Here is a 27,442-nt window from a genome sequence, read left to right as displayed (position 1 = left end):
CAGGGGCTGTTGGGAAATGTAGTTCTATCTGTGGTCCAGGCACACTGAGGTAGGGTGATGGAAGAAGGCACTCACGTTTGCCCGTGGCCAGGCTGCGGTTGTAGCCGACGGGACTGAGGTACTCGAAGATGAAAACGGTGACCGCGACCACAGTGAGGCACATGACGAACATCATCACCCACACGGCAGGGCTGTATGGCTCTAAGGGCAAGGGGGTGTGTGGTCATGATTCATCCAAGACAAGGCTTGGGTGCCCCCAGACATGTGACCTCGTCCTACTTTGCCCCCTTCTCAGAGATAGACTCACTACCCACCAGACCCCTGGGGAGAGCGGGTGTGGGGGTTTGAGGGGAGAACAGTCTCTTCCAAAGACAGTCATCTCAACCATTTCTGTGATTTCAACCACCAAATGCAAACTGTCTTCTAAATACCTTTCCTGAACCCCAGACCTGATTCTCCACCCACCCCCGGCAATCGCCCCAGGCCATTCATGTCCCACGCTGAGCCCAGCACCAACTCCCATGTCCCCATCCTGGGAGTTTTACCATTCATCCAGTCACTCCCCAGACCCTCCTCCCCTATTTGCCACCCTCTCTCCCTCCTCGATCTTCCTCCCCAGCATCCCATCAGTCCCCACCTCCCTTCTCCTGTCCTCCCTCTACCTCTACTCCCCACCTGGACCTTTCTTCTCCATTCTCTCTGCCAACAAGGCTCAGGCCACACCCTGTCCCCTGGACCATCTCCCCGTGCTCTCCCCTCCAGCCCTTCCTTCCACTATGGCCCTAAGAGGCTCTCTCTACACCCAGAGATGAGCTGTCCTCAACTCACAGTCCTCTGCGGCTCCCCTGCGCCCCCAGAACAAAATCTCTGCCCCTCAGCCTTGCTTCCACTCTCCTCTCTGGACTGATCATTGTCTCAAGAACCCATTTCTTTAACCACCCAGAACCCACAGTTCCCCAAATAAGCCATATCTTCTCTGCCTCTTTCTCAATAGCTTCCCTGCCAGAGGCCCCACCCTGACCTGTCCATCAGCCAAACTCCTCACACTGCCTCCCAGAGCTCACTGACAACAAACCCAAATCACCGTTTCCTTGAGATCAGTCACGGGTATTTGACCTCCCCGGGCCAAGTGCCAGCAGCCAGGACTGCCCCCATCACAGCAGGGTCACCAGCCTGGACTGCCACCGCAGTATCTGGGGATCTGCCTGTCACCTCCACCAGGCCACGTGGTGGGGCATGAACATGACCTTGTCACTCCCTTGCTGAAGGCAGGGGCCCCACGTGGTGCCTCTCAGGGTGCCCTGCCGAGACCTCGGTGCAAAGAGGAGGCCACAAGAGACACCACTGGGAAAACAGACGGAAAACAAAACATCAGGGAAGGGCTGTCCCTTCTCCTCCCAGCCCTTCCCCCTCCCAGGAGCTTTGCTCAGACTTCAGAGAGCAAGAGGGAACGAATGGATGTGAACCGCTGTCTTTGGCCTCTCTTTTGTCCAAGCTCAGTAAATGAGCTCGCTCCTCAGTCTACCTCAAAGCCACCAGCCCATCGGGTGTCGGCTTTCCAATTGCATCCTAAGCCTGTTTACTTGTCTCACCCTCTCGGTCACCTTCCTATCCCATGCCCCAGCCTCTCTCCGCACTGACCTCTGCAGTAGCCTCCTCACGGGCCTCCTGCCTCCGCAGAGCCGCCAGTGGGATATTTTAAAAGTCTAAATCTGATCATATATCCCCACACCACTGCCTGCAGTTAAAAACCTTGCCATTGCAAACAAAACAAAACAAACCAAAAACTGCCTTCCTACCGCAGGGACCATCTGCATAATCCACCATCCAGTTCCATCTCAGTCCTCACCTCCCACCCCTCCCGTGATCACTCACTGCCCCCTCCCCAATTCACACAGGCTTCCTGATAGTTCACAAATAACCCCACAAACATTCCCACTTTGGGGCCTTTGCCTGTTCCCTCTGCCTGTGACACTTTTCCAGCCAGATCTATGCAGGACCAGGTCACCTGCTCAGACGGGCCTGCCTCTCCACCCAGGGCAGCATCAACCCTATTTCTCGCCATCTCTTCCCCTGGCTTAATTTCTCATAGTATTTACCATCATCTGAAATTATGTGGTCAATGTTTCCCTTTAAGAGATTGTTTTCGGTCTCCCCTGTGAGACTGGCGCATAGCTCTTAGAGGGCAGAGTTTTGTGTGCAGCTCAGAGCCTGGCACGTAGTAGGTGCTCAGTAAACACTGTTTGACAAGGGCCGTGCTCATCTCTTTTCTTCATCTTATATACAGGGGAAAATGGGTTTTGCGGGGCCTGCTGCTTACACAATTTGCAGGGTTCTCTTTAAGAAAAAAGTACACATGATTAGGAAGCCAAGACCGGGTACAGGGCCTTGAAGGGATTGTGTAGAAGACTCCTGAAGCTCAGACTTTCTTAGATGTATGGGAAAATTGCTTCTGGTGGGGGAGATTCTCCTATTTTACAGATCAGAGAACTGAGGCCCTCAGTTCACCTGAGTCACCCTGCTGGTACAAGCAATAACAAGACGGGAATTAGACACACAGCGGCTCTGCCCCACTCCTGACTCCTTGTCGTTCCAGGGCCCCTGCTCACCAAGGAAGGCCGAGGGGGACACAGTGCCATTGCTCCGCGCCACCATGACGCTGATGCCGGTCTCTACGAAGGGCACAGAGAAATCCACGATTTCGGACCGCTCCTCGTTGATGGTGAGGGAGCCAATGGCCATGTCTGCTCGCTGGTAGAACACCTGAGGGTGAGGACAGGGAAGGAGTGAGGGAAGCCGGGTGGCTCTGAACAAAGACAGGTTCCAGGAGGAGACTAGCGACAGGGTGAGAGAGAGGGCTAGGAGGGTGGTGGGGTGGGTGAGGGGGACCCAGGCAGAGTCGGGCAGGAAAGGCCGAGGTGAGAGAACAAGAGTGGGAAGAAGTGGTCTTCATCCTCCTTCACCAGGAGGTTTGGGGCCTCCATCCTCCTGGCCCCGCCCCCTTTTCCTAGTCTCTAAGGTTCCACTCTCCGAGCCCCGCCTCCTCCGCCCCGAAGGTCCCTCCTCCTGGCCCCACCCCTCCACCAGGGTGGGCCTTTCCTGTGGCCCCGCCTCTTTCAAATCCAGGCGTGGCCACTTTGACCACGCCCCCAGACCGTGCCCTCGTAGTCCCGCCCCTCTCGGAGACACGGCTCCCGCCTCCCGGCTCGGACCCCCGACTCAGCAGCTCCTTGGCCAGGACCTGGTCCTGACTCCGCTCCCCACCTGCCCCGTCTCGGTCCCCGCCCTGTCCTCGCCCACCTCACCTCCCCGATCATGCCGTTCCAGACGCCGTCGATCTTTTTGCCGTGCTTCCCGTTGGTGACCAGGTAGAGGTCGTAGCTGAAGCCGATAGTCTGCGCCAGCCGCTTCAGAATGTCGATGCAGAAGCCCTTGCAGCAGCGCTTTTCCGGGCGGGGGGCATCGGGCGGAGGGCTGCGGGGGGCGATCAGGCTCGGGAACGTTGGGGACACCCCCCACCCCCACCCCACGCCTTATGGAGAGAAGGACGAGCAGCAGCTAAAACGATGGTGGGCGTCGCTTTCTGGGAAAACTGAGACTCCAAGGAATTACGTGACTTGTCCAAGGTCACCCAGCTGGAGGGCTTTCCGGGCCCCAAGGGAGGTGGGGTCTGGGGGGCCAGGACTGCAGGAGACTGCAAGGGAGGGTTTTGAAACGGGACCTCCTGGATCCCAGGCTGTCACCTGTGGGTGCGGTTGAGCTGGCTCCGGCAGGGCACAGAGTCTCGGATGCAAGTGCCACTGATGGGGTCGGCGGGCTCCACGATGACGAAGGGCCGCTCTTCCAGCGTGGCCACCGTGAGGTGCTGCGTGTCATCCACTGGCTGCAGGAAGCGGCCGTAGCGCGACCACAGTGGGTACTTGAGGCGGAGAGTCTGCTGCTCCCAGCTGCCCACCTTGGCCAAGAGCAGGGGATTCAGGCTTCCTGAGGGGGCACTTTCCAGAATGTTCTGGCTTTCCTGGCCCTCCTTCCTCAGAGCCCCGGGCTCTCAGCTCCTTCTCCCTCAGATCCAGAAGTCTGGACCCCCTCTCCCCCACCTCTCCCCAGGACCTGGAAACCCTTCGGGCCCATTACCCTGGGCTTTCTTCTACCAGGACCCAGGGGTCTGGGTTCCCAGTTCTTTCCTTGACCACCTGGAATCTCAGGCTCTCAGCCCCTCCCTCCCTCAGAGGCCAGAGCCCAGGGCCTCAGCCCCCACCTCTGCCAGAAGTCTGGGTCCTCACTGCTTCTTCCCTAGGACCCAGGAGTCCCACTCCTCGCCCGTGCCTGAGGTCAGCGCTGGGACTCACCACCTCCCACGTCCTGTCTCGGGTGAGGGAGATGACCACCAGGGAGGGGTTCACAAGGAAGCCGTCCTCATTGAAGGAGTAGTCCCGGTTGTCCCAGGTAATATTCATGAAGTACCTGCCCAGGAGGAAGGGAGGGTAGTGTGGGGCCCTGGACTGGACCTTGGCACCTGAAGGCAGAGAAAGTCCCCTTGCTACTGACCAACCCCACCCCCCTAGTTCGAATCTCTCTTTTGGGTTCTTGAAGACCTGAATATGCCCCTTCTTCACTAGGCACTCTCCTTCGCCAGCCCGGTGCCCCAAGACAAGGTCCCAGACCCTTAGCCTGGGTTTGGGGATCTCAGGGCTCCACCTGCCTCTGCAGCCCCATCTCTGATCACTTCCCATGGTCACTCTTTCCACCCAAACCCTTTCCCTGCCCCACCACACCGTATGTGGGGTGTCCTCCAAACACATCAAGTGGTTTCCTAGCTCTAGGTCTTTGTAGGTGCTTTTCTCTCTGTCTTCCCTGGCTCAGTTGGTAAAGAATCTGCCTGCAGTGCAGGAGACTGGGGTTCGATCCCTGTGTTGGGAAGATCTCCTGGAGAAGGAAATGGCAAACCACTACAGTATCCTTGCCTGGAAAATCCCATGGACAGAGGAGCCCGGTGGGCTACAGTCCATAGCGTTGCAAAGAGTTTGGCACAACTGAGAGAGTAACAGTTTCACTTTTTCTCTCTGCCTAGGAAAAAACCCTTGGAAAAAGGAAAAAGATGCGGGTTCAATCCCTGGTCAGGGAAGTTCCACATGCCGGGCAGTGCAGCCAAAAGAAAACAAAACAAAACAAAACACCCTTATTCTCTCCTCATCCTGATTAGTTCTTAGGTGTTCAAGACTCCGCTCACGTCTACCTTCTGGACAAAAGCCCTGGGAGGGGCTCTGGACTCTCAAGTATCTTTACTATACAGTGGCAGCCTGCACTCTGAATACTCTTTGCATCACCCTGGTCACTGGACCAGACCCTCAGCTGCCATCCTCACCCCCTCACTCCCCCTCCCTCACTCCCCATGCAGGGCATCTGTCCTCAAATCCCATCCTTCCTGCCCCAGGGATATCTCTGCCCCAGCCCTCCTCTCTGTCCCTACAACCCTCCAGGACCCCACCCCAGCCTCCTACTTTGCCTCCAGCCTCCAATCTTTCTCCAACCTGAACCCATCCCACCCCAGAGGGGTCTGTCTACACCCCAAACTGACTCCACTCTCTCCTGCTCAGAGCCCACTCATAGCTTCCGAGTCCCCTAGAATACAGTTTTAACCTCTCAACCTGGCATTCAAGACCCTTGTAGGGACTTCCCTGATGGCCCAGTGGCTAAGACTCTGCTCTCCCAATGAAGGGGGCCCAGGTTTGATCACCGGTCAGGGAACTAAGATCCCACATGCTGCAACTAAGACCTGGCACAGCCAAATACATTTTCTTTTTTTAAAAAAAAGGGCCCTTGTGGCCTGTCCCCCCTCTGCCTAACCAGCCTCATCACTCCCAACCCGTAAATTCTCCTGCCTTTATCCACCTTGAGCTATTATGGTCCCACCAAACTGCTCCAAGTTTTTCTCCCCTTTGGTCCTTTGCACAATGCTCTTTCCCCTCTCTGGATTATCTATTTCTGGGGGACTCCCGATTGCCTTTGAAGCCAAATCTAAATCCCTAACCTGGCCTAAATGCCCTACCTACGCTGGGCCACATGTCACTCCATCATATTCTGCCCGCTTGCCCACTGTGCTCCAGACACATTGGCTTTATTTCAGGCATTTCCAGCCTCAGGGCCCTTAAACCTTCTGTTCCCCCTCCCTTCTCTTCATGCGGATCTTCCGATAGTTGGCTCTCTCTGTCTCCCTTTTTGTTTCTGGCCATGCTGCTCAGCTTGTGGGATTTTAGTTCCCCAACCAGGGACTGAACCCAAGTCCTTTGCAGTGAGATCATGGAGTCCTAATCACTGGACCACCAGGGAATTCCCCTGGCTCTTTCTCTTTATCCATTTTTTTTTTTTTTAACCTCCAGATTTCCCCAACTCAGAAAGGCCTTTCCTGACGACCTCGTCTAACCTAGCACCATAGGCATTTCTCATTACATTCTGCCTGCTTTATTTTCATCTCAGAAGTTATTACCCATTGATGTTTTTTTCCTTTCTTTTCTTGTTTGTCCACTGATTGTCTCGCCTATGAGACTGTGAGCTCTGTGAGAGTAGAGGCCTCGTTCAACATTATACTCTGTGTATAAAGCAGGGCTTGGCACATTGCGGACTCTTGATAAAGGGCTTTTCAACAAATGAATGAATGAGCAATTTATTCTTCGGGTCTCAACTTATACCACCTCCTCCTGGAAACTTCCCTGAACCCATAGGCTGACCCATAACTTGTGTAGCCTAGTCTGGAATGTTGACTGAGGCCAACCCAATTCCTCTCCTGGGAGAAAGTTAGCTGTGAGATTTGGAGGGATGGGTGGTGGACAGGGCTTCCCAGATGGTGCTAGTGGTAAAGAATCAGCCTGCCAATGCAGGAGACGTAAGAGACGCAGGTTCAGTCCCTGGGTCGGGAAGATCTCCTGGAGGAAGGCATGGAAACCTACTCCAGTATCCTTGCCTGTCCGTGGGATGGCAAAGAGTCGGACATGCCTGAAGGGACTTAGCACACACACACGTGGCAGACACAATGGGCTGAAATGATGAGTATCATGAAGGAACAGAAATTCTGGGTCATTAGAAGAACTGGACAGGGAGAAGAACTGCCCTCTGGGGGGACAAGGTAGAGACAGAGAGGGAGATGTTGATGAAGATGGAGATAGTGACAGGGGGAGGGAAAAGAGAGAGAGAGAGAATCAGAAAGAATTGAAAGAGTACCTAGAATTGAGGAACTGGCCTCAATTCCTGATGTCTGAGTTTCTGTGTGTGTTTATCTTTTCCAATAAACCCCATTTTCCCCGAGGAAACTTGAATGAGACTGCTTCCTGCGACCAAAAATGTTCTGGCTTAGCAGTTCCTCCACGGTGCTCCCACAAAGCCCATGCAACCTCCATTACTGCGAGGATCATGCTGTGCTGTCATTACGCCGTCCCTGTCTGCTACCCCTACAGGACCCTGTGTTCTTTGAAGAGAAGTCCACGGTCTTATTCATCTCTGCGTTCCCAGGTCCCAGCAGGAGCCCTAGTTCCTAGCGGGTGCTCAGTAAGTATTTATGAACGAGGGAGGCTTCTCTCATCGTCTGGTCCCTGGATCCTGATTCCCAAATCACCACTTCTCAATTCTCCTCCCTTAGGCTTTCTTCCCCACCCTTCACCTCTTCCCAAACTCAGGTCATCCTCATTTCAGTATCCAAGGCCCCTCTTTCCACTGCTCTGTCACCAAACTCCCAAAACTTCCTAGGGTAGAGATGCTGTTTCTCACCAAACCCTGGTCCCCTCATCTAAAACAGTAGTGTGAACAAATAAAATAATATAAAACAGTAGCGTGCCAGTTGGGTACAGCCCTGTCCAGCTAGAATCAACATTCCCCATATTCCCTGACATTCCTTGCTAACCCAGGTCATGGGCAGGTGATATTCAAACTCTAACAATCAGTGTGGCACAGACACTAGCCAATCAGAATCGGTGTCTAGCCAATCTGCATGGATGTGGCTACAAACAACCAGTAATTCAAGCCCCTGCCAAGTGACTACATTCTCACGAATGGGATCTAAGACTCGTCCCTTCTGCCTCACTGGCCTAAAGGAAATGGCGTGTTCTCCACCTCCTCTCTTTCCCCCTTCTCACGAGCTAGAATTCAGACATGCCCTTTGACCCAGCTTCCACCATATGGAAAGATAGCAGAGCAACAAGGTGGGAGGGTCCTGGGCCCTTGAATGACCACATGGAACGATGGAGTCTCCTGATAACCTGGACCATGGATCTCTGGGTTGTTAAGTGAGAGACCTCTCTACCTTGTTGGAGACATTGCATTGTTGGGTCTTTTGGTTACTGAAGTTCACCTCCTATGCTAATTAGGGTGGTGGTGGTGGTTTAGTCACTAAGTCACATCTGACTCTTTGGGACCCCTTTATGACCCTTGCCAGGCTCCTCTGTCCATGGTACTTCCCAGGCAAGAATATTGGAGTGGTTGCCATTTCCTACTCCAGGGGACCTTCCCGACCCAGGGATCGAGCCTGCATCTCCTGCATTGCAGGTGGATTCTTGACCGACTGAGCCACCAGGGAAGCCCCCCCAACTAGGTATTTCACCGAATCTAAGATGCTAGCGACTAGAAGATGTATCGCTATTTTTACAACCATGAAGGGGAAAAAAAAGACACTGCCCATGAAATCATGATAAGTGATGACTGTAAGACATGTCTTGATTTCAAAGACATTAAAACTGCAAAAACACACATGCTAAAATCATGAAATACAGTAATCCTCTCCTGGTATCTCAGGGTTTTTTTTCCAAATCACTTGATTTAATCCCAGAAAGAAGAGCCAATTTCACTTATTTTACAGAAAAGGAGACTGAAGTTCTGAGAGGCAAGGTGACCCATTTGAGGTCACTGAGCACCCCAGGTGATCTGGTTCAGGAGTCCTCTCACGGCCCTCCCAGCCCATCCCTGCTCACCTGTGTAGACTCTCCCCTCGATGGGTGCGGTTCTGGGCGCGACAGTCGTGGCCAAGTTCAGGCAGGAAGCCATAGTCACGCAGCAGGGCCTGGGCACCTCTGGCCACAACGGCCACACCAGCTGCCACACGCCGGGCCAGGTCATCCCTCCAGCCTGCCGAGCGCACTGCAAACAGCCCAGCAGGCAGTGGGGCGCCTCCTGGCAGAAGAGGCGGCTCCCCGGGAGCGCCTGAGCCCCCGCCTCCAGCCAGCTGGGGCCCCACCATAAACCAGACGTAGCCAGGCCCCGTGAGGCCAGCCTCCTCGGCTGCCCGGAACACAGGCTCGGCCTCCTCACGGGCACAGAAGAGCAGGCGGATCTGGGCGCTGACACTGCGGAGTTGGGCGCTCAGCACGGCCTCGCCAGCCCCAGGGTCCAGTGTCAACGCCCCGCGGTGCTCCCAGCCCACCAGGCTGCCATCAGTGAGCACCTCGATGTAGGACAGGAAGGCCCGGTGGCCGGGGGCACGCGTGGTCACGGCTACAAAGGACGTCCAGTCGTATTCCTCCAGCACCTCAAAGATGACCTGAAGCTGCTGCTCTGTGGACGAGCCCAGCTGAAGAAAAGTGGAACCTTTCTCCTGCAGGGGAGGAGAAGGATGTCAAGCCTCCCCAATGTGGAGATCTCAGCTCCCAGCTGCTGACCTTCAGCAGCCAGCGAGGGGCTCACAGCTCCCAGGGATCCAGAGGGGACCTCATCTCCCAACAATGGATAAGGGAATCACAGCTCTCAACATCTAGTTGTTTGCCAAACCCATCTCCTTTCCTTGCTTGGGGCACAGAGCTAGACCTGGGTTAGGTTTAGCCTCAGGACTGAATTCTAGGCTCATCCATAAAAACCTCTCCGCCCAAGCACCTTACTCTTCCCTGTCAGAGGGCAGATGCAGAGGCCCCTGAGGAGGAATCTAGGGGATTACAAAGCCACAGCATGGAGGAAACTGAGTCCCTGAGTCAGAGCTTGGAGGAGAGCCAACTCCAATCAGGAACACCTGTTTGGATTTTATATCAGTGAGGAACAACCTTCTATTGAGTTAAGCCACTGAAAAGTGGGGGTTTATCTGTTACAGCAGCTAACATAACCCTAGTGAACACAGGCAGCAACCCGGGAAAGAACTACAGTTCCCAGCATCCACTGAGAGGGACTACATCTCCCAACAGGCCATGAAGGTGCTGAAGGTAGTCTCTCCCAACTCAGCTTTGCTGAGTAGGCTTGCCCTTCTCTGCTTTTATTCCTACCTTCCTGTCCCCTCCTTCTCTGTTTCCTTTGCTAGACTCTCTTCCTCCGTCAGAATTCTAAACATAGGAGGGCCCTCATCTCCTCTTTCCTTCTCTGTCCTCTCTTCCTGGTGATCTCATCCAAACCCATGGGTTTAAATATTGTCTCCTGTGGTCTCCAGTATGGTAGCTGCTAGCCACCCATGACTATTCAAATTAAATCAAAGTTAAATAAAATTTAGTTCCTTGGTTATACTAACCACATGTCAAGTGCTCAACAGCTCACATGGCTAGGGGCTATCATATTTGACAGAGTAGATGAAGACCACTTTCATCATTTCAGCAGAAAATCCTGTTGGACAGCCCTTGGGCCCACATCCAGGCCATCTCCAAGTCTTCTCAGTTCTCTGTTCAAAACATGACCCCAGCTGTTCATTCTTCACTATGGCCCCATCATGACCCTCATCACTTCCCCTTTCTTGCCTAGACGACAACAGCTTCCTAACCAATCTCTGCTTCCTTTCTCAAACCTTTCATTTTCCAGACAACAGCCAGAGTGATCTTTTCAAAATATTAGTTGGATCGCCTCCCTTCTTGGTTGAAAACCTTCCAAAAATTCTGTGTCAGAGTCAAAGCCAAAGTCCTCGCTGTGGCCCATAAGGCCCCACATGACCTGGTCCCTGTGGCCTCTTTGACCTCATGTCCCGCCAGCCCCACCTCTTTGCTCTTCCTCAAACACCTCAGGTTCCTTCTAGACTCAAGGGCTTTGCCCTTCACTGTCACCTTTCTCAGGGACACCCCTCAGCTCCTTCCCCTCCTCTGACCTCAGGTCCAGCTCAGTTTTACGTCCTCAGGGAAGCCTCCCCTGACCACCATCTACTGAAGCCACAGCGGCCTTGGTCATTACCTCTCCTCCAGGACAGATTTCACTATCTGTTATTTGTTTTGTCTGTCTCCTCATTAGAAATGCAAGCTTCAGAAGAGCAGAGACCATGTCTTTTTTTTTTTTTTTAACCTTCCCTAACTGTATTCCCCAGAACCTGAAACAGCCCTGGCACAGAATCAGTCCTCAATAAATCTTCCAGTAATGCAATGAGACGACCAAGTGGACTTTCTCCCTAGGCATATGCCTGTGGTTAAATGTGCGCGGGTTAGGACACTTGTCCTAAAGGTATGAGGTTTCCCAGAATGCTATGAGACCCTGTGAGGCCCTCATCCTTGGCAGCTGAATGTGTACTCAGGGGACCACGTTCCCAGCATTCAATGGGGGCACAGATAGAGCTGTGAGGACCCCTCTAAGACACTAAAAAGACTACATTTCCCAGAAGGCAACGGGTGTGCACTGAAGGGGCCACAGTGCCCCGCAGACAATGAAATGAAGGGGCACACACTTCTCAGACGCCATGGAGGCAGGAGGGACATCACCTCTCCGTATCCCCAGAAGGCGTCAGCCAGGAAGTAGTAAGTTCACCTCGCAGGTGATCTGCCTACAGATCTCTGGACAACCCCATGCCAAAGAGAAGAACAAAGTTGGACAGAGGTCTTTCCCAGAGTGCTCGAGACAGAAGAAAACTACGAGTCCCGGCATGCAATAGAGATCTAGTCACAAAGGGAATTGGTGGAGACTTAGGCTCCACCCACTCAGGTGGCCCCATCCTCAGGCGATACCCATTTCTCTGTTACACTGGCTCCACCCCTGAATAGGCCCCGCCTCTTCTCAGACGCCTCCTCTAAGCTGACCTGGTTCTTCTCGGTCCGCACACCAGGCTTGTTCAAATCCTGCCCTTCCCTACCAGAAGTCCACTCCAGCTGACCCCTCCTGTGCCCTCGGGAGGCAGGCCTCTCTCCATGTCACAGCCAGCTCCAGCCTCTGACCCTGCCTTCCCTGCAGGCTCCTGGCTTTGACCTCTCAATGGCTGAGCCTGCCTCTAAGCGGGAGGCCTTCATCTTTCCAGGCCCACTCTCTGAATTCTTGCTTTCCACACCTTCCAGTTGGGCACCTCCCCTGTCCAAATCCCCCTTTAGTACCGAGCTGAGGGCCTGTCCTCCTTGGCCTCCCCCATCACCAGCTAGCCCCGCCCCTTCCTTGACTCACCTCTTCCTTGACTGGCCTTCCCCCACTTCCTAGCTGCAAGGCTACCCCTCTCTCTCTCACTCACTAAGGACGCATCCCTTTCTCATACTCATCCTTCCACCAGATGGTTCCGTCCTTCTACGTTGACCTCTAGACCTCATGCTCAGCTGGCCGGGCCCCTCCCTATCCCTCAGTACTTAATACTCCTTTTTCCTGGTCACAGTGTCTGACTTTCTGGCTCCTGCTTACTCTCTAGTCTTCACCCTTTTCTGAGCCCCATTCCTTTTCACTTGACACCCCGTCGCTGATCCCAGAGCCCACCCCTCACTCAGATCTTGCCATCTCAGGCATGCCTCCTCTGGCACCCGCCCAGTCCTCGCCCCTCCCTGGCTGGCCTCGCCTCTTGCTCGGATCCCACCCCCTCCCGATTCACCGCTCCCGCAGCCTCTCAACTCTTCCCATAGCCTGGTCACCTCAGACCCTGGCACACTCTGTTCCTCCTATAGATCACGTCCCTCCAAGTCAGCCCCGCCCGTTACCTAGACCTGAGTTTTGCATCCCCGAGGCTGACCCTCAGGACTGGCCACGCCCCCTTACCACACCGCCCACCCACGGCCGACCCAGGCCCCGCCCCCGCATAGCCCCCCGAGCCCCGCCCACGTGTCGCGCGCACCTTGGGCGTGAGCACGAGCGCCGCGCCGCCGTGCACGGCCACGATGGGCAGTGAGGTCTGCGCCGACAGGAAGTCAAGGATGGGCGCGACGGCGGGCGCGCGCGAGTCGTCCTCGAAGACGACGCCGTGCACGCGCAGCCCCGACAGCAGGTCGCAGAGTTGCAGCACGAGGCTGCGTGGATCCGAGCCGTTGAGCACCAGCGCCACCGGCCGCACGTCCAGGCCCGGGCTGCGCACGGCCGCCGCTACGGCCGGGCCCAGGCGCGCCGCCTCGGTCGCGTACGCGGGCCCCGAGAACACGAGGGCCACGTTGAGCGGTCGCGCCCCGCCGGGGCCCCCGCCAGGCCCGCCGGCCCCGCCCGGCCCCGGCACCTCCTCCGGGAACGGGCTGGCACAGGCCAGCGCCAGCAGCAGCAACATCTTAGCGGGGCCCCGAGGGCCGCGGGGGCCACCGGCGCCGCGCATCGCCTGCGGGCCCTGCCGGGCGGCCTCTGAGCGCGAGGGCACCCGGGAAGGGACACGGAGTGGGGGGCGGGGTGCGCAGAGACGGGGCGGCAGACACGCGGAGCAGAGAGAGGGACAGGAATGAGAGACGAGAGATAGAACGACAGAGACAAGGAGATACACGGTGAAGGGGAGATACGAGGAAGGAGAGACGCGGAGGTAGGAGAAGGGTTGGAGTAATAGAGGGAGAGACACAGGGAAATACGGAGGCAAAGGGAGAGATACAGAAGCGAAGGGAAAAACACAGGGAGAATGGGTAATGGGGCCACAAAAGATACAGAAGTGGGGAGAAGAGATAGAAAAGGGAGGACAATGAGACAGGCCAGATGGAAAAGAGACCCGCAGAGACCGGGATCAGAACAGGAGCAGAGAAAGAGAGGCCCAGGAAGATAGGAAGAGATGAAAACACCCACAGAGAGATGGTCAGGGAGAGAGAGTTGATGGGGTGGAGGAAAGAGATGGAAGGAGAAACAGACAGGGACAGATAGGCTCCGAGTAACAGAGCGAGAGATAAGACGGAGTGACAGAAATAGGGAGGGAATGAGAGAGGCGGGAGAGATGCAGAGATAGACGAAGGAAGGTGGGGGAGAGGAGAGAAACCCGAAAGTTGGACAGAGAGAGGAAGGTGGAAAGAAACCCCAGGAAGATGGAGACAGAGACCCCACAGCCACCACAAGACACGCACCCACAAGAGACGGAGAAACAGGCAGAATTAGAGATTGAAGAGGCAGGCAGAGCAGACAGAAAACACAGGAAGACAGAAATAGCGAGGCAAGGCAGAGATCAAGACCCCCACCAGGGAGGTGCCCAGCACAGACATGAAAGGAAGGCCGGGAAGGCGAGTGGCAGGAGGGATCAAAAAATAAAAGGAAGAAAAAGTGAGGGGAACAAAAAAAAGAGAAAGGGAAAAGGGGTCAGGTGTGTGGGGGGGAGAGAGAGAAAAAAAAAAAAAAGAAATTAGTGGGCCATCCTGCAGGGAGCAAATGCCTCTGTGACCGTACCCCTCCCCTGGAACACAAACCCCCCAACCCATCTTTGTCCCCTTACTCCTACCCCCGTCCCTCCACTCTCAATAAGAGCTAGAAAGAGTCACAGTGCAGACTGGGCTCTGGAGTTGGGGGGAGCACAGCTGTGGAGAGCTGGGAGGGGTGGGGGTCCCTGGCTCCCAGCCCAGAGCAATTTGGTAATTGAGAAGCGATACAGCATCTCTTCCTATGTCCCCTGTTGAATACTAGCTGCCTGGGGTGGTCGGGCTGGGAGCCCAGACTCCTGGCTCCTGGGTCTTGAGGAAGGAGGGCCCTGGGGGCCTGGACCCCTGGTTCCCAGAGAGTGATTGGAGCCTGCAGAAGGGGCTTCTGGAAAGGGGTGAGGGTCCAGACAAGGAAGGGCTTGCTCTTAACTGTCAATCAGCCTCCTGTCCGGTTGCCATGGTAGCACAGAGCCTCCATCCACCCCACAGCCAGCCAGGGGTAGGGGAAAGGCCCACACCCCTTTGCTTGCCTAGAGGCCTCACTCCCCACCCCCTTACCCCCAGGCCTTCCCAGGGACCCTGGGGCACTGTCTCCCAAGGGGTGGGGGTGGGGGCTCCTAGCATGCTTCAATCCTGGCTCTCTCTCGCCCCTCCTCTCCTCTGCCCTTCCCCAAGCAGCTGGTTCAGTCAGTGCTCAGAATAGCCCCCCTCTGCCCCAAAATAACCCACAGCTGTGGCCTGGCGCTCCCCCCTCCCCAGGATAACACTGGTTCTCCCCTCCCTTCCTGGTGGCTGCTCACTCCTCAGCCTCTTCTCTGCCTGTCTCAGACTCACCCCTTCCCGGCCTCTGGCCTTGGGGACCCTGGGGTCCTGCTCCCTGGCTGAAGCCCAAGAGGGCAGATCCTGCCCCACCCTTCTCAAGAGGCTGGACGCCCAATTCTCTCCGGTGAGGGATTCGGGAGGACAGTCTCCCACCCCTCCAGGGATGGATAGAGAGGTGGCAGTCCCAGCCGCTGGGCCAGTCTGGTGTTCCAACCCCCAAACCTGCACCCTCAGGGATCACATTGTTCAGGCCTCCAATCGCCACCTCCTCGTGAGTCTCAGTCCCCACTTTCATCTGCACGGGGCCAAAGAGTCCAGACCCTCATCCCCTGCCCCGTCAAGGGGTTCAGGACACTGCGCCCCCAGCCCCCTCTTCCCTCAGACACAGAAGCCCCATCCTCCCAATTTCTCCCATCAACTCGGGAATCCTGGCTCTCAGGGCCCCTTCTTTCCCCCGGACCCACCAGGGACTGTGGGTGCTCAGCTCCATCCTTTCCCAGGACCCAGGAGTGCCGGCTCTCTCCTGCCCCCAGACTCAGGAATCCAGGGGCCCAGCCTCCTTTATGCCCAGGACCCAGGAATCCAGGCCCATAGCCCTCTCCTCCCTTAAGGACCTCTTGTGGTCTCAAACCCCATTCGTCCAGTATCCTGGGCAACCCCCGCCCCAGCTCCAGCCTCTCTGAGTCGCCCCACTCAGGTCCTGTGCACAGTACAGTCTGTCCCCCAGCTGAGGAGAAGGAGGAGGGTGCCAGAGATTCCTGGGGTGTCCCTGTCTCCATCACTCCCCCCGGATCCATCACAGAAGAGATGAGAGAACCACTTCGATCCACAGCCTGTGTTCCCCCCCACCCCACCGCACAGTTCGCGTCGTGCTGCGGACGGCTCCCGGCCCCCCCCAACCCTGTTCTCTCCCCACCCTAATTCTGGTGCTTGGAAGAGGCTAGAAGGGTATTCCAGAACCTTGAGGAAGGGATGGGAGCTTGGGGCGGGGGGTGCCAAGGCCTGGATACTCTCAAGGTCCTTGGCAGGGGTATTAATAGCCGACTGGCAGCTGAGGAGGGAGGGGAGATGGAGCTGGAGAGAGGGAGGTAGACCGGCCGAGGGGGGAGGCTGATGCGGGCGGTGGTGGGGGGATGGCTCAGAGAGGGAAGGTGAGAGGGAGAGATGGGGGATAGAGAGACGGGGCGTCAGGTGTATGGGGCTGGGGAGAAGGATCAAAGTGTCAGCAGTGGGGGGTGGTTAGGAGATCTGGGGTGCAGAGACCTGGGGAAAGGGCTCAGCGAGGGAGGAGATAGGGCGCAAAGATTTCCCCCCAGAGACCCCTGTCCACCATTCCAGCCCTCTCCCTCCAACTGAGGCCCCTTGCCAACTTTCCCTGTCCTAGATCTGGAGCAGGGGGCGGTCCACGTTCCCACCCCCTCCCCTGCAGTCCTACCCCAGCCTTACCTTTTCATGACCCTTTTCTGGGGGGGTGTTGCGGGGGTGCCAGGAAAGGAACCGGAGTCCAGTGACCCGAAGATTCGGCGGGGGGCTCAGGGAGCCGCGGGGTGTGTGTGTGGGGGGCCAGGCCCTGGGGCGGCGGCGGCAGCGGCGGCCGGGACCTCCTGCCCGGCCCTGGCTCCCTGGCTCCGGCTCTCTCTTCCTCAGTCCGTCCTGCCCTGTCTGTCCCCCAAGGTTGAGGCCACCCCGGCTAGGCGAGGACGCGGCTACACATGTTGCACTGGAAGTTGGGCCCCGGACATTGCGGAGGCTGTCGGGGTGTCCTCTCACCGCCCCGACCCCGTGGGGATCCCCCCTCCGCCCACCCGGGGTGCCCCCCTCTGCCGCTTCAGCCCCGGCTCCTCCCCCCTGTCCATGTGTCCGGTCCCGCCTCTCCCTGGCTCATTCGCAAACCCCCATTCTGTGCCCTCCGTGGCCCCCCCCCAAGTCTGTGTCTGTCTGTCTGTCTGTCTGGGTCACCTCTGAAGCCGGTGGCCAGTGTGTGTGTTTGCGTAAGGGGCAGGCGGGAGACAGCCTGTCTGGGTGACTGCTTGCCCCTTCCTGCTTGGCCACCTCCCACCTCCAGGCACCCCCCCACGCCCCCACTCTCAAATACAGGCAGACACACACACATACACACACGCATACACGCACCACCTCACTTCCCTGGGATTCCCCTAAACACCCCCGGAGCTTGAGGAGGGAGACACACACACACACACACACACACTGGAGGGTCTGATGGGCCAGGCTGCCGCTGCCGTCAGGGGCTGTTCAGACAGACAGGAGGACACGGGCAGCCAGACGCCCGGCCGGACGCAGGCAGGAGGCGCAGAGCCCAGGTACACACCATGCATCCGGGTTTGGGGGAGGCTCAGAGGGAGGAACCTGGGGGGCCCGCGACACCCAGGCAGGTGGCTCGGGGTCGAGACAGACAGACAGACCCCTCCCTCCCTCCCGCCCACCCTCAGCCGCAGCCCTTACAGACACACACCCCCCCCTCCAGCCCAGCCCCAGACACCCGCACACACAGATCCTCACCGGGCAGATGGCAGACGCACGAGAGACCCCTGGGGGCCAGGCGGACCCACCCGGGCCAACACCCCCAAGCCGGGCACCGGTGGCTAGGGAGGCTGCAGGCGGGCGGAGGGCGGTGGCGGCGGCCAGGGCTTGGAGGAGCCGGAGCGGGAGGGACTCGCACACTCGCTCTGTTCTCATACACTCACACACACGCACACACACACACACACTCGGGATGCGATTAACATTCAGTCCCCGTCCGCCCCTGCTGGGAGACCCACAGCCCCCCTTTTTGGGATCCCTCGGGACCCCTCCTCCTGTCATGGCTAGGGGAGGGGGCCGGCCCCCTCCCCAGCTCCCAGCCTCTGCCTTCCCCCTGGGACCAGAGAGTGAGGGGCTGCAAATAAATCCAGGGACGGGGAAGGGGCCGGGGAGGGCGTGCAGTCGGGGACTCAGGACCTGGACCTGAGCTCCAGGGCCCAGGGGCTGCCTGCCCTCCGCCCCCTCCCCACGCTGAGGTTTGCGAAGCAGGAGGCCATCCCCAGACTTGAGTCTGTCATGCTAGGACCCATTTTTTGGCTTCGATTGCCCCGGGAGGCCAGGCCTGCAAGCAAGTCTCCCTCATGAAGCCAGGAATCCAGGCTCCCAGCCCCCTCCTCTCTCAGACCCAGAAATTCAAGTCCCCAGCCCCCTTTGCTCCAGGACCCAGGAATCCAGGCCCCCAGTCCCCTCCTCACTCAGACCTAGGATACCAGGTATCCAGCCCACCTCCTTCCTCAGTTCCAGGAGTCCAAGTCCCTGTCTCCCTTCTCCTCCTGGGACCCAGTAATCAGAGCCCCCTCCTCCAGGCCTGAGTCCCTTTTAGACCCTCAGACAAACTGACTCCTTAGCACAAACCACACTCAGGGGCCCACGCGTCCAAGACTCATGGATGTCACCCTCAAGCACTCTATCCATCCTGCGATCTGAGGAAACTGATGCCGCTGTACCCCTTCTGTTATTGACAGACCCTGACATCCATCACCCATGGTTATTCAGACATCCAGGAAGAAAGCACCAGGTACCCCCTCTTAGACGCAGCCTGTTTCCCCTCGCGTCCCTCAAGAGCAGTTGCCCAGCTCCTGCCCCTCCTGATAGAGAGGGAGGCTAGGCCCCGTGTATCTATGAAGGGCTGGGGTGGAGTGTGGCACAGAACACCCGGGCTCCCGAGAGTGTGTCTGTGTGCCTCTGAGGGGGCAGTTCCGGGGTTGGTGGGTGGGTGGGGGTGGCCAGAGCCAGGGCTTCCGGCTACCAACTCCAGGGTCACAGAGAGCAGGAGTGAAGGCTCATATTTCTGAAAAAGAAGAGACTGGGGGCCTGAATTTGTGGGTCCCAGAAGGAGGAAGGGATTGTACATCTCGATTCCTGGGTCTACGATACTTGGGACACAAAATCCTCGGGTGGGACCCTAAGTCCCAAAGAAGCGGGGACTGAACTCTTCTTGGGTCAGGGGGTGGAGAGGCTGGCGGCTGGACTCCTGAGCCCAAGGGAGGAGGACACTGAGGTCCTGGACTCCTGAGTCTGATGGAGGAGGGGCCGGAGGCTGCTTTCTGTTCTCTCAGATGGATTGGAGCTGGAGGTCCCTGAAAAGCCAGCCTCTGGGTCTTTGTGTAGGATCCTGAAAGCTCAGAGACCTGCCTCCCGAATCGCTGTCAAGGGCAGAATCTATGCGGCTGGGCTGCGACCTTTACAGAGGCGCAGACCGCCTCGGGGAACAGGCGCCCGGATTTGGGAGTTGCGGGTCTCAGCGACCCCGCAAGTTCCTAGGAGGCGGCCTTGGTGGGGAACATTCGGCGCCCGGCTCTGCAAGGGCGGAGAAGCGGGGGTAGGGGGCGCCAGAGAGCCGGGACTCCGCCCTCGGGGCGGAGCCTCCCGCCGGACTCCTCCCCCTCCCGCCCTCCTCCCTCTTCCTAGCTCCGGCTCGGCCACCAGCTCCGGCCTCGGCGCCCCCTCCCAGAGCCCCCCTCCCCGGAGCGGAGCCCACCCGAGGGCACCTCTCCCGCCCCCCCGACAGCCCAGCCGCCCGGCCAGAACAGCAGCCCCGGGGGGCAGCCCCCCTCCAGCCTCCCTCCAGCCCAGCCCTGCCAGATCCCCCCAACCATGAATCTCTTCCGATTCTTGGGAGACCTCTCCCACCTCCTAGCCATCATCTTGCTACTGCTCAAAATCTGGAAGTCCCGCTCGTGTGCCGGTGAGACACCCACGGGGGGCGGAGGAAGGGGCAGAGTGCGGGGGACACCCCAGGACTCGGGGAGAGGGTTTGGAGGCATAGGGAGACGGGTCCCCTTTCCCGTCCCTGCTTGCTGGGGGTCCCCCTTCCAGGTCCGGGGTCACCAGGGGGTCAGCTCCTGTCCGCAAACCGGGGATGCATCCAGTTTGGTGGGGGTGGCTCCAGGCAGCGAGTTCAGCCTTCCCCCGGCCCCCATCAGGGTGGCCTCAGAGTTGCTGCGGCTGGGAACAGGGAGCTGTGGCAGGCAGGGAGGTGGCTGGAAGTTGGTGACGTGGACTGTAGCGGCCAGGAAGGGAGCGGGAGGCAGGCGACCTGTTCCGGAGGCCAGAGGTCAAGGGGGGGTCCTCCTGAGGCCCCACCTTGGATCCGGACTGCAGGAGGACCCTGAGGGTGTTGGGGGTGGCCATGAGGCCTAGCCCGGGACACAGCCTCGGGTTGGAGTAGCTTTGGGGCCGGGCTGCCCCCTGGCTGTGGGCGGTGGGAAAGAGCCCTGCTCCAGCCGCCGGCTGGGGAGGCCTCCGGGGACAACTGCCCTCCAGAGCCGCCTCCAGGCTTGTTCCAGGCCTTGGCCCCTGGTGTATTGACCCTGCCTCTCTGCACCACAGGGATTTCAGGCAAGAGCCAGGTCCTGTTTGCTGTGGTGTTCACTGCCCGCTACCTGGACCTCTTCACCAACTACATCTCACTCTACAACACGTGCATGAAGGTAAAGGCCTCCTGAGGGGAGCCGCTGGGAGGGTCGGGGGAGGAGAGAACCTGGGTCCCAGGCTTTAGGGAGGAGGGGGCTGGGGGTCCAGACTGCTGAATCTGAGGGGGGCGGTGACAGTGGCTGGGACTCCTGGGTCTGCGGGGCTGGGGGCCAGGACTCCTAGTCTGAAGGAGGAGGGGCTCGGGGCTGGACCCCTGGGTCTGAGGGAGGAGGGGCTGGGGGTCGGGACTCCTCAGTCTAAGCTCTTGGGGGCTGGGGCCCTGTGCCTGGAGCTGAAGCTTCCTCCTCATCCTCACTCGACAGGTGGTCTACATTGCCTGCTCTTTCACCACAGTCTGGATGATTTACAGCAAGTTCAAAGCCACTTATGATGGGAACCATGACACGTTCCGAGTGGAGTTCCTCGTCATTCCCACGGCCATCCTGGCGTTCTTGGTCAACCATGACTTTACCCCTCTGGAGGTAGGCCACCTGCAGGGTCCCAGGAGTGGTGTAGTGGGGTGGGGTGGGCTGCGGGAGAACGGCTGTGGACAGTGGGCCCAGTCAGAGGCTTCCTTCTGCAGGGTTTGCTCAGACTTCCTCCTTTTAGGAAATAACGTTCAAGACAGGGGCTCTGGAGTCGGATGACAGCAATGTCATGGCAGCTGCTGCTGCTGCTGCTGCTGCTGCTGCTGCTAAGTCGCTTCAGTCGTGTCTGACTCTGTGCGACCCCATAGACGGCAGCCCACCAGGCTCCCCCGTCCCTGAGATTCTCCAGGCAAGAACACTGGAGTGGGTTGCCATTTCCTTCTCCAATGCATGAAAGTGAAAAGTGAAAGGGAAGTCACTCAGTCGTGTCTGACTCTTAGCGACCCCAGGGACTGCAGCCCACCAGGTTCCTCCATCCATGGGATTTTCCAGGCAAGAGTACTGGAGTGGGGTGCCATTGCCTTCTCCGGTCATGGCAGCAGCACCCACCAAGTACCAGACGCTGCTCTGAGCGTGTCACACATGTCATCGCTTTACTTTTCACAGCAGCCCCATTTTATAGATAGGAAACTGGGGCTTGGGGAGTCAAAATGACTCTTCCAAAATCATCGGCCTAATGAATAGTTCAGGAGTTGGGAACAGGGGCTCTAGGGGGCCAGGCTACTTGGATTTGGATCTGTTACTTTCTATTAGCATGTCCTTGGGCATGGAACTTGACTTTTCTGTGCCTCAGCTTCCCTGTCTGTAAAGTTAAGATTAGGTCACTGTGAGGATTTCCTGAGATTAGCCAGCATCGCTTACACAGGGACTTTAGAACCAGAGAGCCGGGATTTGAAGCCCAGGGCTTCCCTGGTGGCTCAGATGGTAAAGAAGCTGCCTGCATTGCAGGACACCAGGGTTTGGTCCCTGGGTAGGGAAGATCCCCTGGAAGAGGAAATGGCAACCCACTCCAGTGTTCTTGCCTGGGAAATCCCATGGACAGAGGAGCTTGGCGGGCTACAATCCATGGGGTCACAAACGCTTGCACATGACTGAGCAACTAACACTTTAGAAGCTGTGGGTCTTTGGGCAAGTCATGTGATTTCTCTATGTCTGAGTTTTCTCATCTGTAAAATGGGGATAGTTCCTACCTCATAGGTTCTAACTCGGGATTGATATTGATAAAGCACAGTGTCTGGCAGTGGGCAGGAAGTGTTGTCCATGATCGTTGCAGTGCTTTGGACCAAGTGTATACTTCTACTCCTAAAGGCTAGCTGTCGTGGTTTTTATTGCCTGGTATTTTGGTAGGAGCTATACAGTTTCCTGGGAGTAATTTTGAGAGGGACTGTGGTCAGTCTGCCATCTCCTGCCTCCAGGGGCCTGGCAGGAATCAAATTCAGAGCACTCTTTCCTCCCCCAGTACCACTCACTCCTGCTTGTAAGAAGCTGGCTCTGGAACGTCCCTGGTGGTCCAGTGGTTAAGACTTTGCACTTCCAAGGCAGGGGGTGTGGATTTGATGCCTGGTTGGAAAACTAAGATTCCCGCAAGCCGCCCCTGCTTTGCTGATGTTTTCAACAGAAACTATAATTCAGGAGTTTTCCTGAGATGTCTCACTTGACAGTTTTGGCTACAGATTCCAAATCTATATCTAAAAGCATCCTGCAGTCTTGACAAATCTGATTGAGGGGTAACTTTGGCCTGAGTGCCCCAGAAATGTCAGAAGGAGGAAACCCAAAGGTTAGTTGCAGGGTCTGGACTTGGGAAACTTCTGATCACCATCATCTTGCATGAAGCACTCACTGAGCTGGACCCATTTTACAGGCAGGGAGACTGAGGCTGGAGGAAGGCAGTGGGGCTTGCTCTAGGCAGAAGAGGCTGGACCAGGATCTAGGCTTCTTGACTCCAGGTTGGGTTGTTTGGTTGGGTGGTTCCCTCATTCAGAAGGCAGTCACTTGTGCAAAGTATTGGCACCAAATCTATGTCTGGCTCTGCGCAAATCCAACATCATCCCGTCTGATCCCTTTGCCACCTGAGGAAGCAGACCTCGTCATCCCTCTTTCTTTTAGGACTAAGGTGAGGCTCCCAGCTGGCACGCATTAGTGGTAAATAACCCGTTTGCCAATGCAGGAGATGCAGGTTCGATCGGGAAGATCCCCTGGAGGAGGGTATGGCAGCCCATTCCAGTATTCTTGCCTGGAGAATCCCATGGACAGAGGAGCCTGGCCAGCTACAGTCCATAGGGTCGCACAGAGTTGGACACGACTGAAACAGCTTAGCATGCAAGGTGAGGCTCAGAGGTGAGGCCTCACAGAATTTGAACCCAGGTTCGCCTGCTTTCAAAACCCGTGCTTTGTTAGTCACTTAGTCGTGTCCAACTCTTCGCAGTCCTGCAGACTATACCTGCCAGGCTTCTCTGTCCATGGGATTCTTCAGGCACAAATACTGGAGTGGGTTGCCATTCCCTTCTCCAGGGGATCTTCCTGACCCAGGGATCAAACCCTGGTCTCCTGCATTACAGGCAGATTCTTTATCGTTGGAGCCACCAGGGAAGTCCTAAAACCATGCTACCTCCAATTAAAAAAAAAAAAAAAAAAACCCTTGCTAGCATTGGGTGCATGCGGAAAAACTTTTTTAATTATAGAAGGAAAGGATTCCTTAAAAATTCAGATGTCATGAATAGATCAAGTAAAAATACAACAGACTTTTTCTCTCCTTTTTTGTCATGATTCTGTTCCCCAAGGCTAGGAATTGGGTATATATCCATTTTATGGGCATGTTTCCTGAGAGCCTCAAGTAACCTGATTTACCAAGAACCTTGCTGGTGGATTCTGAGTGATTATGGGAACAAGCCCTGAAGTCTAGCTGCCAGGATGGGAATCTGTTTCTACCCACATCTCAGTTGTGTGGCCTTGGACAAGTTACTGATCCCATGGGCCTCAGTCTTCTCATTTGTATAAGGGGGATAACAATAGGTCTTAGCTCATAGGGTTAAGGCATAAGCCAGTTAGTAGCTGTAAGGTGCGTAGAGCAGTGTCTTGAATGTAGTAAATGCTATATAAATGTCAGTTCTTAGAAATACATCCTGATGGTTGCCACTTCACTCCCACAAACCAAAACCACCCAGGAGGAATCGCACCTGCCAGCTGGTGGTGTTGCCTGAGTGGAGGTTTCAGTGAACTGACACCTCACAAGTCACCCCAGGTGGGGCTTTCAGGAAACTGGGGACTGAAAAGGGGCCAGCAGCTGTCTTCCCTCTCTTGGTCTCCCTCCTACGATGCTCTGTCCTGCTTGCAAATGATGGTGGTCAGAGCTCCCTGAATGGTGGCCCATGACAAGCACTTGGGGACCTTGCTCCCATCCTCTCGTGCATTCATCCAGGCATGGAGTAGGTTCCAGGCACTATGCCAGGGGCTGGGCCCAGAGAGTGCCCAAGGTGTAGGCTCCTGGGCCTCATGGAGCTCACAGTCTGGTCAGAGCTGCCGAGAGGAAGACAAGACAGGGGATGTGACAGTCCTGGGGGAGGATGGTCAGGGAGGACCTCGCTGATGAGCTGAGGTTGGAAAGAGGTGGAAGAGGCAGGATGTGACTGTCTGGGGGAGAGCTGCAGGAACAGCAAGTGCAAAGGTCCTGGGGCAGAAGGAGGCTGGTGTGTCGGAGAGCCAGACGAGGCCTGGGTAGTCCGTCATAGCCTGGAGGGACCAGGAGATGAAGCTGGATCAAGGAGAGCCTTGAAGGTTAGGAACTTAGAGCCAAGGTTAGGAACTTGGGTTTTATTCTGGATGTGATAAGAAGTAGCTACTGGAGGGTTTTGAGCCAGAAAGTGACATGGGCTGATTTATGTCTCCCAAGCTTGCACATTGAACGTTGCCCCTACCAGGGCAGGAAAATCACCCCCACTTTAGAGGGAAGGAGGTGGAGGCTGTAAGAATCTGGCTCTCTTGCCCAAGGTCTGAAGAAGGGAAGTCTCAGAGCCAAGATCCCAACCTGGTCCTCCCTTGAAGTGAAGTCACTCAGTCATGTCTGACTTTTTGCGACCCCATAGACTGTAGCCTACCAGGCTCCTCTGTCCATGGGATTTTCCAGGCAATAGTACTGGAGTGGATTGCCATTTCCTTCTCCAGGGGATCTTCCCAACCCAGGGCTCGAACCCTTGTCTCCCGCATTGTAGACAGACACTTTACTGTGTGAGCCACCAGGGAAGTTGGGTCCTCCCTTGGGAGAGGCGTAATTGCCAAATGCTCTGAATACCGGCTCTGAACTCTTTGTTCGAATCCCAGCTCTGCCACTTTCTAGCATTGTGATCCTGGGCGTGTCTCTTACTGTCCCTGAGCCTCAGTTGCCTCATCTGTAGAAGGGAATGCTGGGGATTTCCTGGTGGTCCAGTGGTGAGGACTCAGCACTTTCACTGTCAAGGCCCAGGTTTGATCTCCGGTTGGGGGAACTAAGGTCCTGCAAGCCACGTGACTTGGCGAAAAATAAAGGAGGGGAGAATGCTAGTAATTTTACCTCTCTCATGGGTTATTGTGGGGATCGACAGAATACGTGTGGGGTGGGCAGAGTGGTCGCTGGCACACGGGGAGTGCCCAGCAGGCATTGTGGCACCCCGTTATCCGCTCTCCCGCGTCACTGTAACCAACACACCCCGTGTCCTCCCCCTTCTCTTCCGCCCTGTTCCCTCCCTCCCCGCCCTCTGCTGCCAACTCCCCGGCCCCACCCCCGGTAGATCCTCTGGACCTTCTCCATCTACCTGGAGTCGGTGGCCATCCTGCCGCAGCTGTTCATGGTGAGCAAGACGGGTGAGGCGGAGACCATCACGAGCCACTACCTGTTTGCGCTGGGCGTCTACCGCACGCTCTATCTCTTCAACTGGATCTGGCGCTACCACTTCGAGGGCTTCTTTGACCTCATCGCCATCGTGGCGGGCCTGGTCCAGACGGTCCTCTACTGCGACTTCTTCTACCTCTACATCACCAAAGGTAGCTGGCGGGGAGGTGGTGGGGGAGGGAGCCTACACCTTCTCCACCTCCTCTGCCCCTATCCCTCGAGGGAAGACAACAAAGAGAGGGTCAGGGGTGGCCTCTGACTTTTCTTCTCTTGGGATTTCTCCTAAGCCCTTTCTCCTGCCCTGAGTTCCCAGACCCACAGTCACTCCGTCTCACACCTGTTAACAGATCTGAAATCAGCAGCCCCAGCAGCGCTCAGAGAAGGAAGGGCGTCTTCTCTGCTGATTGATCTCTGTCCTCACCCTCAGGGACTCGGGCCCACCAAGATTCATTCATTCATTCAGTCAGTCAACCAACAAATTTAGGGAACACTTTTCTATGTCCATGACCAGGGCGAGGCTCTGAGATACTGCCAGGTCGAGGCTCTGAGATACTACCATAGGGGGAAAGATGGATGAAGCCCTCCCCTCCTTTTTTGTATTATAGTGTGTGTGTGTGGAGGGGGGTGGGGGGAGGGTGTGGGACAAATGAACAAGAGAAATGACTGCAAACAGTGAGAAGGGCAGAGATGGAAAGGAACCAGGGAGGTATTGGTGGAGAGTGAGGGGGTTACCATACATGGGGGTGGGCGGTTGGGGGAGGCCTCTTAGAGATGATAATTAAAAGCTAGGTCCCCAGTCAGTTAGCAGGAAGGGAAGAGAAGACTGGAGGGCAGAGGCCTGGAGGCAGCCCAGGATTCCTGGCAGGGAGGGCAGAAGCAGAGGATGGTTTTGCCCACTGTCCATCAGAGATCCAAGGCCTCCAGGCCCAGGAGTCCTTCCAGGATGGAAGAGGAGAAGCCAGTGTTAGGAGAAATGGGTCCATGGCTCAGTCCCTCAGCCTCAACCCTCAGTAATTCAGGTTGATCCCCCGCCATGGCTAAGCCGGACTCCGGAGGCTGCCCCTGCCAGCCCAGGGTCTAGCCCCTGGTGTGGGCGTGGGAGGCTGTCCCCTTTTTAGGGGCCCCGTGGTCATGCCCTCCCCTGCCCCTCTCTTCACAGTCCTAAAGGGGAAGAAGCTGAGTTTGCCAGCGTAGCCCCGGTCCTTCTCCGTCTCCGGGACAGCAGCGGCGAGAGGCAGCGGAAGGCGACCTGAGATGAAGAGCCTTCCGGTCCAGGGGTGACTTTTTTAAGAACCCACCTCTCCCGGCTCCCCAGCTCCACACCTGCCGGGTTTCAGGGGGGCGGTGGAGGAACCAGGTGTTGGGGGAGCTCAGGACCTGGGCTGTTTGTAGTTTTTTGCCTTTTAGAGAAGAAAAAAAAAAAATCTTTCCACTATTTA

General features: G+C 56.8%; 2 protein-coding genes and 1 long non-coding RNA gene across 3 annotated transcripts in view; 2 read left to right on the top strand and 1 right to left on the bottom strand.

The window, feature by feature from the left end:
* Positions 1-13,423, bottom strand: part of GRIN2D (glutamate ionotropic receptor NMDA type subunit 2D) — a 29,833-nt gene extending 16,410 nt beyond the window's left edge. Inside the window, exons 1-7 of the mRNA XM_055551570.1 lie at positions 12,959-13,423; positions 8,958-9,577; positions 4,350-4,464; positions 3,744-3,955; positions 3,306-3,474; positions 2,610-2,763; positions 76-201 (exon numbers count right to left, since the gene is read on the bottom strand). Coding sequence (XP_055407545.1) covers positions 76-201; positions 2,610-2,763; positions 3,306-3,474; positions 3,744-3,955; positions 4,350-4,464; positions 8,958-9,577; positions 12,959-13,423 — 1,861 coding nt within the window. The remainder of the gene's footprint in view (positions 1-75; positions 202-2,609; positions 2,764-3,305; positions 3,475-3,743; positions 3,956-4,349; positions 4,465-8,957; positions 9,578-12,958) is intronic.
* On the top strand, positions 3,223-7,789 carry LOC129630946 (uncharacterized). The gene is made up of 3 exons (XR_008703817.1): positions 3,223-3,368; positions 4,298-4,446; positions 7,452-7,789. It is a non-coding gene; the product is annotated as an uncharacterized LOC129630946 (long non-coding RNA).
* A 6,296-nt stretch (positions 13,424-19,719) lies between the features above and the next one.
* KDELR1 (KDEL endoplasmic reticulum protein retention receptor 1) lies at positions 19,720-27,442 on the top strand. The gene is made up of 5 exons (XM_055552867.1): positions 19,720-19,983; positions 20,628-20,728; positions 21,035-21,193; positions 25,903-26,155; positions 27,163-27,442. The coding sequence occupies exons 1-5, from the start codon at positions 19,893-19,895 to the stop codon at positions 27,195-27,197; spliced, it is 639 nt and encodes a 212-aa protein (XP_055408842.1). The 5' UTR covers positions 19,720-19,892; the 3' UTR covers positions 27,198-27,442.

This window comes from Bubalus kerabau, chromosome 17 (assembly GCF_029407905.1).
Source record: "Bubalus kerabau isolate K-KA32 ecotype Philippines breed swamp buffalo chromosome 17, PCC_UOA_SB_1v2, whole genome shotgun sequence".
NCBI classification, from domain to species: domain Eukaryota; kingdom Metazoa; phylum Chordata; class Mammalia; order Artiodactyla; family Bovidae; genus Bubalus; species Bubalus kerabau.
Note: the sequence above shows the minus strand (reverse complement) of the source record. Positions and strands in the feature narration are given on the sequence as shown.

Coding starts and splice junctions, on each gene's coding strand:
- KDELR1 (XM_055552867.1), top strand. CDS start 19,893: ATGAATCTCTTCCGATTCTTGGGAGACCTCTCCCACCTCCTAGCCATC. Junction 19,984..20,627: donor GAAGTCCCGCTCGTGTGCCG/GTGAGACACCCA, acceptor TCTGCACCACAG/GGATTTCAGGCAAGAGCCAG. Junction 20,729..21,034: donor TCTACAACACGTGCATGAAG/GTAAAGGCCTCC, acceptor CTCACTCGACAG/GTGGTCTACATTGCCTGCTC.